The sequence below is a fragment of the Myotis yumanensis genome, unplaced genomic scaffold (genome assembly GCF_028538775.1).
Source record: "Myotis yumanensis isolate MYYU_CA2020_CCGP unplaced genomic scaffold, mMyoYum1.0.hap1 SCAF_1, whole genome shotgun sequence".
Classification (NCBI taxonomy): domain Eukaryota; kingdom Metazoa; phylum Chordata; class Mammalia; order Chiroptera; family Vespertilionidae; genus Myotis; species Myotis yumanensis.
This window is the reverse complement of record NW_027223752.1, coordinates 153,051,138-153,066,322: the sequence shown is the minus strand read 5'-3', so window position 1 is coordinate 153,066,322 and position 15,185 is coordinate 153,051,138. Positions and strand designations below refer to the sequence as shown.

At 42.9% G+C, this 15,185-nt stretch overlaps 1 protein-coding gene across 1 annotated transcript in view; it reads right to left on the bottom strand.

The window, feature by feature from the left end:
- The window catches only part of ARHGEF38 (Rho guanine nucleotide exchange factor 38), a 139,461-nt gene that overhangs the window by 57,071 nt on the left and 67,205 nt on the right, over positions 1-15,185 (bottom strand). Inside the window, exon 3 of the mRNA XM_070408580.1 lies at positions 13,924-14,047. Within this exon, the coding sequence (XP_070264681.1) occupies positions 13,924-14,047 (124 nt within the window). The remainder of the gene's footprint in view (positions 1-13,923; positions 14,048-15,185) is intronic.

Here is a 15,185-nt window from a genome sequence, read left to right as displayed (position 1 = left end):
ATATTTATCTTTCTCTGACTGGCTTATTTCACTTAGCATAATGCTCTCCAGCCCAGTGAGGGCATGAACAGGAGTAGGGTGGGGGGCAATGGGGGAATAAGGACACATATGTAATACCTTAATCAATTAAAAAAAAAAAAAGATCTGGGGGCTGGAAGAAGCTTCCATCCCAGAGGACTTCGTGGGGCAGAGCTGCCATGCAGGTCTAGATTTAAAATGCCTTTAGGCTTTTACACAATAGAGATATGAACATCTACCTTATTTAAGCTAGTAATGTTTTGTGTTATTTCATGTTTCTCCCAGCTCAACATAATTCCAACCAACACACTATGTTTTTTCCTTCTCCTATAGGAAAATATTTGGAGAGAAATCATGACTAGTTGAAAGTCCCCTCTTTATTAGCCATAAAATTTAACTTTTTAAAAAAATCTATGAAAATATCTCATGAATTGGTACTTATGAAGAGTGTTATGGACTAAACGCTTGTTTCTCCGGAAACCCATATGCTGAAGCCCTGACCCCCAGTGTAATGGTTTCCCAAAGTGGGGCCTTTGGGAGGGAATTAGTTGTAGGTGAGGTCATGACGGGGAAGACCCCACAATGGGCTTTGGTGCCCTAATAAGAAGAGGAAGAGACACCAGAGCCTTCTCTCTCTCCACCAGGGGAGGATATGGGAGGAGGCTCACTGCAAACCAGGAAGAGGGCTCTCAGCAAGGACCAGGCACCTTGACCTTGGTCCTCCAGCCCCCAGAGCTGTGAGAAGTAAATATCTCTCGTTTAAGACACCCAGTCTGTGGTAATTTGTTATGGCAGCCTGAGCCGAAAAGACAGAGTCTATAAAGTAGGAAGTTACTTGTATTAACAAGAAAAAAAAATATGCAATGAGTTTAATTCTGAAAACCAACTACCATGATGTCAAAAGAGAATTTTAGTTAAAATAAGCATAAATTAAGGTCTAAAATATATTCCAAAAGGAAGTTCTGTGGTTCTAATAAAAGTTGTTGAGACAGTATTTAGAATACAGAGAAGGGGTGGATGGCTCCAAGGACAGAGGGGGCATATGGCCCACTCCCTGGGAAGAAAGTCTGAGATCAGGTGAGATCTTAACAGCCTCTGGCTGTCACTTCCCTGAGAGCCATACACAAGTGAAAGGAGTTTACAGGCAGCTTTTACCCAGGAGTGCCAAGGAGAGCGCCCACATCTGCTTATGCTCCATGGACGAGCCCCGCTGCTGGGGCTAAACAAGGCAGTAGGTGAGCCTGCCAAAATGCCAGCACACTTCTGGGATTTCTCTCTTTGGTCTCAGCCTCCTTCTGTTCTCCAGCGGAGAATAAGGTGAGGAGGGGAAGTGAGAAGGAAGAGGATGAAAGGGTTAATGATGCTTGCAGAAGCCACCATTCTTTGCCCTTGGTCTCATTTAGTTCCTACCTCACTTGGGGATAAAGCATACTAAAAAAAAAGATACCCCAGGGACCCTGGTTAGGGTTATGAAATTCACACCAAAGGCAGGTGCCAGGTGGTGGTACATGCAGTTACGGGATTAAAGCAAGCAAATCCTTTGAGTATCAATTTTATTAAGATATTTTGGGGAAAAACATTATTTTCATATAAAACAGTAGAATTGAACATTTACATGAATTCTTAAGATAAAATGAGACTATAAAGTTATTTCATGCCTGTGGCTTCAGGTCATAATTCCACATTCCCTGGGGATCATCATATTTCTCTTCTGACAACAGGAATATTTCAGTAGAAGATTTTCAGAAAAGCATGTTCATTGGATTGGACAATTCTGAGGTCTCTGGTGACATGGTAACAGCAATTTCAGAGGAGTGGTTTTAGGAGGGAAGGAGAGGTGAGGAATGGGACCAGTGAGGGTAGCTGGACCATACAGAGAAAAAAGAGAGAAAGGAAGGGGGCCAGAGTGGAGTGTGGGGTCCTGCCCCATGACCACCACTGTGTCCAGGGACAGATAGGATAGTGTCATAATTGACATGGAGTCTCTCAGAGGAGAGGCTATTCCACTACTGAAGCAGCATCCACCCAGCACATCTGGCAGTGGGAGGTGGCCTGGCAGCTGGCAGGACACACTGGGGGACATTAGTGGGTAGTGAAGATAGATGGTATCTACATATATAAAAGCCTAAGTGACTGTCACAACCGAAACAACCAAACGGACAACTGAACAGGCTGTGAGGGGTGACCAGGCCAGCAGGGGGGATAGTGAGGGCCGACCAAATGACTGAGCAGCAGGCTGCGTGGGGCGACCAGGCCAACAGGGAGGGCAGTGAGGGCTGACCAAAGGACTGAGCAGCGGGCTGCGTGGGGCGACCAGGCCGGCAAGGGACTTAGTGAGGGCCTACCAAAGGACTGAGCAGCAGGCTGCGTGGGGTGAGCAGGCCAACAGGGCAGGGAGGGCAGTGAGGGGCAACCAAACAACTGAATAGCAGGCTGTGTGGGGTGACCAGGCCAGCAGGGGGGGCAGTTGGGGGCTATCAGGCAAGCAAGCAGATGAGCAGTTAGGAGCCAGTGAGAGGGATATCTGACTGCCTGTTTAGGCCCAATCCCCATTCTGGCCCCCTTTCCAGGATTGGGCCTAAACCGGCAGTCGGACATCCCCCGAGGAGTCCCGGGTTGGAGAGGGTGCAGGCTGGGCTGAGGGGATTCCCCTGTGTCTTGTATCTTTCTTCCATGGAGGACTAGCTATCCCCACTTGAAATATGAATAAATGAATGTGGCATCCACTGTTAGTTGTTTATCCATTCTTCTTCTTTCTTTCTTTATTTTTTCCCCCCAAATGAACAGAATTTGGAACAGCAATGCACCCAGTTAAAAATACGAACCTTTTTCAACCTCTGGTAGTTAGGGGTGTATGTGCAAGTGTGTGTTTTTGTATGAATGCATATGCATACAAAATGAAACGTGTGTGAAATGAGATCATGAGATACAGGTAGAGGTCACTGGGAAGGGCTTCTGTCTCCACCCCCCAGGGAAAAGGCTTTGGGAGGAGGTGGTTTTGCTCTGGTTTCTTGCAGGAAGCATGCTTGGCAGTAGAGTAACCATCTTGAGGCCATGAAGCCAAATGCCAAATACTATGAAGGGAAAAGCTGCAAGGAGCCAGCAGGCAGCTGCCCCAGTGAACTACTGAATTATAGATTTATTGTTATTGGAAGGGGAAAGTCCCTATTTGGTTAAGTCCTTTGGGCAAAGTTTCTATTCCAAGCAGGAAAGTGCAGTCCTAACCCACCCACAGAGCTAGCGGTGACAGGGCCAGAATTAAAACAGACCTTCTCGCTCCAAAGGCCGCGTTCTTTCCGGGCTATTGTGCACTTTTAAGGTCTGCAGCTCTGCCAACCCACTTCTCATGTTCCCTTTCTGGCCGCTGGGAAAGTATTCAGGGACTCGGAGAACTCTTACACTCATAGAATGTAGTACTTTATTTCCATGTGTTTTCTGTGCAGCAATTGACATTTCACAGCTCCATTCAAAAGGGACTGCACAGCTTCCCCACTGACCTCCATCAACCAGGCCCTGCAGCAGAATATCCTAGAATGTAAACACTCTCCTCAGTGAATGAAGTGTGGAACTTAGTAACAACCCACCCTACTTTTGTTTTAATCACAAGAAAAAAGTCCTTATAGTCCTGGGATCCATTCTCACCTCACTCATGTCCTGGTGCCTGCCTCCTGCCAGTTTCCTCTTTCCTGTGTGGATAGATGTATACTTGACCCTGAAGCCTTTTCCCTCTTTTTTTTTCTGGCATATTCTTTGAAGCTGACAGTTTTCCTGTTCCTGCCAACCTTTGGAATAAAATGCCTTGACCTTTCAGCTGCTGCTTCTGGGTCTCCCCCTGCCAGCCTCACACATTCCAGTGCGCAGACTCCCTGGACCTGTCATAGCCGGGCACAATTCACTGGGTCAAGCCTGTCTGTGTTCTGAGTAAGACACACACACACACACACACACACACACACACACACAGGGTAACAATAATAATAGTAGAAAAATGATTCAGGTGAGCTCATTTGTGGCAACACAACATGCATTGTCAGTAACAATGCTTTTCTCACAAAACCTGCGAAAGGCACAGACCCTCTTTCAGGGGCCGAAAGGAGACAGAGCCTTAGCAGAACAGAGTGCCGCCGGGGAACAACAGTGCATCACCCACTGCACCTTCAGAGAACGGGAGCCTCTAATTGCCTTTCTCTCCAAGGATACGCCCACCCGCAGGAAGGACCTACGAGAAATTGCAGTTCCTTTCCCAGAAGCTTCTTTCAGCTCTGGTTCTCAGCCCAGTGTGCATGAGGTAGGCACATAACGCAGACTTGAACATATCTGTGACTCAGTCTTTTCTTTAATACTGTGGGACATGACAACATTTTTGCAAATGCATAGAAGAAGGCACAGCCCTGTTTTACTAGTCTATTGCTATGTGACAAGGCATCTTAGAATTCAGGGCCTTCAACCAACACCTGTTTAGATTTTCTCACAGGATTGTGTGGTTTGGCCAGGATCAGCTGTGGGGTTCTGCTCCGCTTGATGTCTTCTGGGGCTACAGTCATCAGCGGGCTTATCTGGCTACATGGTCCAAGATGGCGCATTTTCAAGTCAGCACCTTGCCAGGGGCAGTGGGAAGGCTGGGCGAAGCTGGGATGCTGGGACCGCGAGGCCATGGTCTCAGTCTACACACTCTCAGGTCTGATCTCTCTCCATGGGACCTCGCTGGGTAATATTCCAGCCGGGTAGCTAGACTTCCTAGATGGCAGACTTCCCAAATCATGAAAGTAGAAATTGCCAACCTCTCTTAAGGAGTAGGCCCAGGCATTGACACAGTGAGTCTCAGGGCTATCCACAGACAATATGGGACTAGACCACACAGCAGTGTGACTACCGGGAGGCTTGCTCCATGGAGGACCCTCTTTGGAAAGTGGCTACTGCAACTGCTATCCACTCTACCAAATGTCCAAATGATATTCGATATGTTAAATAGCCCTTCATAGAAAAACCCGTGTTGCCGTATTACGTATGTGAATTACCAAGTTGCATATATACTGGTAGCATTTAGAAACCACGCACACCCAGTGAATCTGATTTGTTTGAAAACATGATCAGGATCTCTGGAAAAAAAATTCACATTTTATTCAATTGTTACGTACATAACAAATAAAGCTTTGCAAAGAGATAATATTCTCAGGATAATAAGTAAAATCGTCCTCCTGGTTTATCTAGGTATCAGGAATGTTTTCCTTTGACAGTAGAGCTGTGAAACACAAACTCTCATGCGTGTCATCTCAGGACAGAGAAATGGGACACCTGTGTTTTTCATTTTGTGGTAGCCTAATTTTGGAATACTTCACCAAGAATCAGTTTATCTTATGAAATGTAAGAACTCTGGTGAAAGATGTTTAGTGATGGAAATTGCCAGTGAAATCTGCATTTATATGGCTACCACAGATGGGTCATGGAGGCTCCTGGCACTACCCTCCAGCCACTTTTTAGAAAATATATATTTTTTTATTTATTTCAGAAAGGAAGGAAGAGGGAGAGGGAGAGAGAGATAGAAACATCAATGCTTAGAGAGAATCATTGATCAGCTGCCTCCTGCACCGCTCCCCACTGGGGATCGAGCCCGCAACCTGGGCATGTGCCCTTGACCGGAATCAAACCCGGGACTCTTTGGTCTGCAGGCCGATGCTCTATCCACTGAGACAAACCAGCCAGGGCCGCTTTGTGGGTTTTTTTTTTTTTTTTTTTTTATTTGGGTAACATGGCCAACCAACTTATTGGTAATCAATGTAATAAATATTAAAAACATTCATTGGGTGACAGTGGTTAATATGATCATATAGGTTTCAGGTGTGGGTTTCTATGTTATAAGATCTGTGTATTGCACTGTGTGCATTTCCCACACTCTCCTGCCTTGAGGCCTTTGTGCCATTTGTCATTTAGAAAGTCATTCGTGCCAACATCCACCTGCCCATATCCTTCAAGTCCCCACTCTAAACTCACTTTCCAAATCAAGTGTTTTTCTCATAATCTGAGTTGAATTAATCTCTTCTCGGTGTGTTAATTAGCTATTGCTGCAAATCACCCCTAAATTGAAAGGCTTAAAACAGAGAATTTTTTTTTTGTCTACAAAAAAAATTGTTTGTCTACAATTCTCTGGGCTGACAATTTGAGAAGGGCTAAGCTGGGACGGGGTGTCTCCGTGCATTGGGCGAGTTTATTCATACACTGGCAGTCTGTGTCTGGGGGCCAGCTGGCCGAGGCGGGCTTTACTCACCTGGGCAAGGCCTTGATTATGTTGACTGGAATGACTGGGTAATTTGAGCCTTCTTTCTCCCCATGCAGAGAGTGGATGTCATAATGCTGTTGTAGAACATCACTGTTGCCACATTTTATTGGCCAGAGCAAACCACAAGGCTAGCCCAGATACAAAAGGTAGGGTGTGTGTGTGTGTGTGTGTGTGAGAAAATATGACTCCTACTCTTCATTTTTCAAAAATGGGCTTAATGTTTTAATATTTCACTTTAAATAATCTTCCTATTTTTTTATAATCTATCTCAAAGTGTAACTTATGATTAGTAAATTTGAAATTCTGAACATCTTTGTTTTCTCTGTAAACCATAATGTTTTTAACTCTTTATTCTGAACTAGTTTTATACTTAGAGAAGAAAAGTTGCAAAAATAGTACCAATAGGCTCCAAATATTCCTCACTCAGCTTCCCCAATGTCAACATCTTACACAGCCCGAGTGCAGTTGTCAGAAAAAAGAAATGAAGGTTGCTTCAGTACATTTAACTAAACTGCACATTGCATTTGAATTTCAACACTGGTGTCCCTTCACTGTTCTAGAGTCTATCCGGGCTCCCACTTGAATTTATCTGTTACTTCTCCTTAGTCTCCTGCAGCCTTTAAAAGACTACAGTTTCTCAGTCCTATCTGATCTTTAATGACTGACATTTTAGAAGAGTACCGATCAATAATTTTGTCCAGTATCCCTCGTGTGAGTTTGTCGATGTCTAGTGTTTTCTCATGGTTGCACATATTTTGGACAAAAGTACCACAGATGTGATTTTTTTCCTCTCAGCACATTGTATTACAAGTTTCATGATGTGAATATGTGTTACTTCCTGGTATCATTGACCTCGATCACTTGTTTAAGGTGCTCTCTTGTCTGGTTCCTCATTGTAAAGGTACCACTTACCTTCCCCTTTGAGATTAATCAATATTTAGGAGATACTTGGAAACTATTAAAAGTATATTTCTCCTCAAACTTTCATCCACTAAATCTAGCATTGATCAGTGGATTTTTGCATTAACAATTATGATTATAGTGTTTGTCTAATAGTAACTTGCTATTTTCCTCTTTCCTTCTACATTTATTCATTGAAATATATCATAAGGAAGAGCTTTCCTTTCTCTTCATTTATCAGTGTGAACTCGATATTTATTTTATCCTATGGATTAAAATATAATACAGGCATTATTTATTGTGCTGCTCAAATATGTAAACCATAATATTTTAAATTGGGAAAATACTCCCCTGTGAGCACAGAGGCACCTAATAAGCTCAGAGAAAATTCTGCTAAATAGAAGATATTCAAATTATGATGACAAATCTCCCCAGATTAAAATATGTAAATATTTGGGTGCAAATGTTTTGACAGATACTATCTTTACCTCCATTTGTATGTGTATGTGTGTGTGTGGGGGGGGTTGTTTGTTTGTTTTTGAAAAATTAAGTTCATCAAATAAGTTGTTTTTATTTATGGTTTTTGAATATTTTTCCAAACATAGATATTGTAAAACTTGGTACAGGATATGAGTTTATACTATTAAATAGGAGCTCATCGAGAGCTTCTTTCCACAAGTCATGCTTTCCAAAATATAATCACAAAATTTCAAAATTAAACATTTTATACAATATGAACTCTCATTGTTTAATTTTTAAGTTAATTCCTTGTTTTCATAGGGATACATTTCCCATTTGAAATTTCTTTCAATAATTGCAATTATAAAGATTAAAATTAAAGCTGAAATTACTCTTTTCCTTTGTGTGCTGAATATTTTAACTAAAAACTTTCAAATAATTCTTAACAAAATGCAATTTCTAAAAGCTGATTAGTGACCAGCAACAAAGAAAATGTGACATGAATAGAATTATTTTTTAAATTAACATCAACTTTATCTTCCAAATATTGTATGTAGTTCTTTCTAACTTTGTACATGTAAAACTGTGTGAATTTTGACTAATTACTATTTCAGTTCATGTAACAGCACAGCTTTATTACATGTGCCCCATCATTATCAATTCCAGCACATTTCTGCTCCGTAGATTTACTTCTATAGTAAAAAAATTATTTTACTGTGATGATGAATTCCATCAAAATATGCGTTTGTATTATCATTTGCATTCACAAGTTTAATTTTCAAAGATACTGTAGTCTTTACAATAAAGTCAGAAAATTCAACTTTGACCCAATAAACTTCCAAAAGCTTTTCTTTGATTCTGTGATTTGAATTAAACACTTTTAAATTATTATTGGAATTAATTGGTTTTCTATTTTTGTAAAACTGTCATAATTGGACTGTCTGCAAACTTCTGATTATGGTGTCAACTCATGAACAGCCATTGCTTTATATTGCTCACAGGCCCACCTAAGGAAACTTGGAATTAAAAATGAGAGAAATTAATATAAGATAACTGTCCCTTGACCTAAATGAAGTCCAGCTGCATGGGGTGACTTCGGCAGCTGCATGCATACATCACGTGCACTTGGGCTTAAAGATACAGGTCAGATTTCAACAAGTGGGGTCCAGGTGGGGAAGCAGATTCAAAGTGGAAGTAGCAACATGAACAAAAAGCATGGACAGCAAAGGCCAAATGTTTTAAACGAATGGGCACCGTCATTAACATAATGACTATCTTTTGATGTTGGTACTTCCTCAGCAGATTTCTGTATTTTGATTGTCTTATGGACCCCATGGTGGATGGTGAGTATTTTGTGTGTTCTTTGTTTATCGTCAACTTTCTTGAGAAATGGAAAATTGATAGTTAATATTTTTAAACATGTGTACACTCAACCTTGTTTCTGAATTGGCTTATTGCCAAGTAAAATAGTTATAGATTTTATAGACAATAAAAAGTTATAGATTTAGAGCATAAGATAAATGACTAACCTACTGTAGTAGCAGCCTCCCACACATATTGCACTTACACCTAATCTTTAACTCGGTGTGTAGGAGGGAGCTGATCAACCATTCTCTCATCATTAATGTTCCTATCTCTCTCTCTCTACCTTCCTCTCTGAAATCAATAAAGATATATTTTAAAGAATAAAAATTAAAATGTAAGTGTCTTCCATGGAAGAGGCAAGGTCCTTCGGCTCTGGGAACAGAAAAGTGGACAAAACCAAGAGCCTGTCTCTGGGAGACCACGGTGACGGAAACACAGTGCCCCGAGTCGGGGCGCCCACGCTCCCTGTGCCGTCAGAGGCAAGGAGGATGGAGGCCCTAGCCTGATACTATAATCAGAGAGAAGAATACAGCAAACATTCCGGAAATGAAAATTCACGTGAGCTGCAGGGTGTTGTTGCAAATCTTGTCCCACTAAACCCACTGACTGTTATCCTGATGGCTTCATGACTATCACAGTCATGGCATGGGCCACCCAGTATGGGCTATGACACACTGGCTGCTCTATCAGCAGACAGCAGGATCTGCAGCATCAAATATCTCTCTCATCCCCAGCAGAACAGGTTGCAGTCAGCTGTTGCTAGCTGCTCATGTTTAAATGTCATTCTATCAGCCAGTGAGTGCCCTGCATGCTACACTTCAAAGGAAGATGTAAGTTTCCTTGAGACTAGAAAAGGTGGGGAAAGGAGAAATGGGCTGTCTTTCAGTGTTTACCATGTGTTGCAGTGAGAACTCTGTCAAATGCACCTGCCTCTGACCTTCTACTAGGAGACACTGTGTCAGAAATTGAAGTACAATGTAGAGGTCTTACCAAATCTCTTGAAATGCAACTATTAAGAGTGATCCTCCTTTCAAAAGGAGAAAATTCAAGGCAAATGCTAAACTGGACTAATGCTTGAATAATAGCCTAAAACCAGGATGTTCTAGGCAAATCGGGCCACATGTCTCCTTCTGGAAATCGAACCCTGACCTCCTGGTTCATAGGTCAATGCTCAACCACTAGGCCACCATGGCAGGGCTCCTTAAACCTGGAATTGTCTTTGACTCTGGCATGTACAGTCAACCACTGAATCTTCTTTATGCTTTCTTAATTCTTACTGTATCCACCTAGGCCTAGATGCTGTTACCACATGCCTGTATTACCTATGGATTGGTCTAGGAATCATGTCCTCATTCTATCCATTCTCTTCACAGCTACCATAGTTTTATTTATCCAGAAACTTTGTGTCTCATCACACCCTTGCTGAAAAAATCTTAATGTTTCCTTATTACCTGCAGAGAAAATTCCAAACTTAGATTCTGAGTATAGTCCATTCCTAGTCTATACTTACAGATTCATTTGTCATTCTTCCCTTGCACAAATTCCTCACTCCAGCTTGACTTGATCACTCCCCATGTCCTAAACACACTTGGCATTTGGCATTTGCTGTCCATGCTTTTGTTCATGCTTCTACTCAGTCTTCCCAAGCTATACCTCACTTGTTGAAATCTGACCTATATCTTTAAGCCCAAGTAATATCTTCAAGAGTCCTGCTCTGATTCCCCATCCAGGAATATTCTATTTATTCTCTGAAGGTCTGCAGTTGTATAGAAACTACTCTGGTGGTGTATTATACTACAACCTTCAATTCAAGGGGCTGCTTGATTGCAAACTTTTGCAGGATGGAGATGAACTCTTTCATCTTTTGAAACTGAGAATGCCATGCAGCAGGAGTCTGTGAACATGCTGCTGCTTAATAACTATTCACTGAGTGAATTAATAAACGAATGGCTAATAAATCCAAACAAAAGAGATAATGAATGACATCTTCACTCTAGAAAATATTTTTACAATATATTGGAAAATATATTAATTAACCCAGGCTGCCACAGCAAAATAACAAAGACTGGGTGCCCTACACAATAGACATTTATTTCCCATGGTTCTGGAGTCTGTGGAGTCTAAGCTCAAGGTGTCAGCAGATTCAATTTCTGCTGAGGACCTCCAGAGTCCTCACATGGTAGAGGGACAGAGGGAGGGAACACTGGTCTTTCTTCTTCTCATTATAAGGACACTAATCCCAGCACAAGAGAGAGCCCCTTTGGACTTCATCTAACCCTAAATTACCTCTCAAAGGCCCCACCTTTAAACATCATCTCATTGGGGTTAGGGCTTCAACAAATAAATTTTGGGGGAACACAAATGTTCAGTACATAACGAGGACATTTAATCACAAGAAATGATTGAATTTAAGCCTGTCTGTGGAAGAATCTTTTTGAGTGAATGGGCATTGTGATCTGTAAAGTCCTATAAATAGCCAGGTTGATTCACTTTTCATATAAGATCAGCCTTGTTTATTAATCTTTGGGTCATTCATGCTAAATAAGATCAGTATCATGCCATTTTTATAACCCTGATTTCCACTAACAAATCCTACCTAATAATAGTGAAACATGGTAATTAGCCATATCTCCGCTACCCTTCCCATTGGTTAATCAGGGCGATATGCAAATTAACTGCCAACCAAGATGGCGGCTGGCAGCCAGGCAGCTTGAAGCTAACAGGAGGCTTGCTTGCTTCAGTGACAGAGGAAGCCAACGTTCCCCGCCTGCTGCTGCCGGCCTCTGAGCTTGCAGTTTGAAACATTGTTACAAATATAGAAGCTAAACAAAACCCCAGAAACCTGCTTTCAGCCAGCCGGGATCTCAGAGCTGGAGTTGAAACAGTGTTTCGATTATAGAACCCAAACAAACCAGATACCTGCTTTCAGCAGCCGAGGTCTCAGAGCTGGAGCCGAGCCTCAGAGCTAAAGCTGGCCCAGAATAAAAAGAAAAAGAAAAAAAGGACAGGTTGGGAGCTTCAGTCACCCACCAGCCTGAAAACGGCTCTCAGCCCCTCACCCAGACTGGCCAGGCACCTCAGTGGGGACCCCCACCCTGAAGGGGGTGTGACCAGATGCAAACAGCCATCATCCCCTCATCCAGGCTGGCCAGGCACCCCAGTGGGGACCCCCACCCTGATCCAGGACACCCTTCAGGGCAAAGCAGCCGGCCCCCACCTGTGCACCAGGCCTCTATCCTATATAGTAAAAGGGTAATATGCCTCCCAGCACCAGGATCAGCGGAGCCGCGAGGCCTCCTGGCACCGGGATCAGCATGACAGGGGGCAGCACCCAAACCCCCTGATCGCCCTGCGACTCTGTGTGTGACAGGGGGCGGGGCCACAACCTCCCTATCTGCCCTGCTCTGTGTGTGACAGGGGGGAGCTCCCCAACCCCCTGATCAGCCCTGCTCTGTGCGTGACAGGGGGGAGCTCCCCAACCCCCTGATGGGCCCTGCTCTGTGTGTGACAGGGTACAGAGCCCCAACTCCCCTGATGGGCCCTGCTTTGTGCATGACGGGGCGGTGCCCCAACTCCCCAATTGGCCCTGCTCTGAGCCCGACCAGGGGCTGCACCTAGGGATTGGGCCTGCCCTCTGCCACCCAGGAGCAGGCCTAAGCCAGCAGGTTGTTATCTCCCGAGGGGTCCCAGACTGCGAGAGGGCACAGGCCGGGCTGAGGGACCCCCCCTCCCCCGCCGAGTGCACAAATTTCTGTGCACCCGGCCTCTAGTAAAGACATAATGGGTAAAGATATAAGGTGTGTGTTTGTGTCTCTGTATCTGTCTCAAACAAAAAGATCCATATCGAACATATAATAACGGCTTTTTATGGGGAAGACAGTGGCATTGCAGAGGTATATCACCCTGTGTGCTCCTGAACTGTTTTGGTATTTTTGGTAATGAGCATATTTTACATATTATGTTGAAACAGAAAAATGATTTTTAAATCCCTTAAAAATTCTTAGCCTACATGGCACTCTGTATCTGAGATCCTGATGTGGCAACTGCCTTCAAAGAGCTCACACACAGTATTCCTTTGGAAGCCCAAGAAATGAAGAAAATAAAAACGTGGCTCACCCTATTTCTAACGATAGCTCTATTGTTTTCAAAAATCTTACCAGAGTAAGAAAACAATCTTACTATGAGAGTAAAAACATATTTAGAAAGCAAATATATAGAAAAAAAAGGCATGGAAATGTTGAACTTGTGTGTTTCACAAATCATATGAACTCTTCACACAAAAAGAATTTACAATCCCCAAATCAATGGATTCATAGGCATAAATCTGAAAAACATTGTGACTAAAATCAGTAAAGCTATTGAAGTATTTAAATATTTAATTCTCTTATGGATCAAGTACATGTTAACCATAAAACAAAATGAGAACATCTGAAAAGCAAAGAGGTTGAAAGATTGAAAATAATAAAGCAGATGGGCCCTAACCGGTTTGAGCCTGCAGACTCAAAGGTCCCAGGTTCGATTCTGGTTAAGGGCATGTACCTTGGTTGCGGGGACATCCCCAGTAGGGGGCGTGCAAGAGGCAGCTGATCAATGTTTCTCTCTCATCAATGTTTCTAACTCTCTATCCCTCTCCCCTCCTCTCTGTAAAAAATCAATAAAATATATTTAAAAATAAAAAAGCAAATGGTGTGTTTAGTGCTACTGAGAGACTTTAGCAAATGTATATCAACCCATTTCAAAATAAATACAGAGTTTGTGTAATTACAATGAGCCTGAAGAGGGGTGTAGCATTCATATACCTCCTGGGAATTTGGGTGAGTCAGAAACATAAAACCAAAGCAAAGGGAGGGTATTGAAATATTATTTCCTGCTGTATTGTAGAACGGAGAAGAGAATAAACATACCGACTACTTGCATGGCCGGTTCCACGTCTGCTGTGGCCTCTTCCAACAATGACAGCAGCTTGGCTGATATCTGATGCACGGATTCAATATTGCTAAACAAGCTATCCACGTCCAGCCGATCAATCTGAAGAAAAACAAACACTGAGTAGCAGCTAATAGAAAGAGACCCGCTGTATTTAGGATGTTATCTCTCACAGTAAGCATTTTGTATGCCAGCCCACCATTTCTGTAAACACCCTTCTTCAGGATTTCTAGAGGAAATGTGCAGTTTTTCATGCAAGAAATTGGGATGGTGCACTTGTCACCTCTGTCTTTCTCTTTATTTTAACTAAATTTTTGTGAGTGGTGTGTACATCTACATATGCTTATAAGAATCAGAGTGTGAAGAAGACGTGGGCCAGCTAACTGACACATTTACGAACTGTCCTCCAGGAGGGTGTGTACCTGGGCATATGAATTTCGAACACTGTACTGCTCAGACAGCAGAAGTCAGGCCTTCCTCTAGGCAAGAAACTATTTTCAAAGCTGTTTTAAAACATACATGTTCTCAAACTGATGACAAGTACTTGTGCTGAGCTGTTTTTTTTTTTTTTAAGAAATGTGAATAGAAATTGTTAACAAACATGTTCTGCTAATTAAAGATTCATCATATCATTTCTTCATGAACTAGTGTTATCATTCCCAGGTCTTATGGCTGGTATTTATAATAATTTACCTATTCATTCATCCATCCTTCTATTAAATACTAGAGACCCAGCGCACAATATCACGCAAGACCCAGACCCGCCATGCCAGTGGGACCCAGACTGGCTTCCACCATGCTGGGCAGGACACGGGACCCAGACCAACTCCTGCTGTACAGGGCGGGAGGTGGGAAACAGACTGACTCCCGCTGCACTGGGTGGGATGTAGGACCCCGAGTCAATTGCCCACCCACACATGCACGCCTCGCTTCGTATGCAGCTTCCTGGTGGCCAGTCTTTGGTCGTTCTGCTGTGATGGTGTCACAATCAAGGGGTTTTTGTAATAGAGATATCCTGAGGACCTTGTATGTACCAAGAATTATAACAGAAGCCACACTCTGTCAGAGGCATTGGATGATTAGTGGAAGGATGGTCGCCTATCCTAACCAATCTAAGTGGAGTGTGTCTTGATTTTGCTGTATCTTGCTCAAAATCTTTCTCTTGAGTTTAAGTTAGATCTTGCATAATCAGACAGTATCTACTTGGGTCAGGAACAGATCGGTACAGGCGCCACTGGGC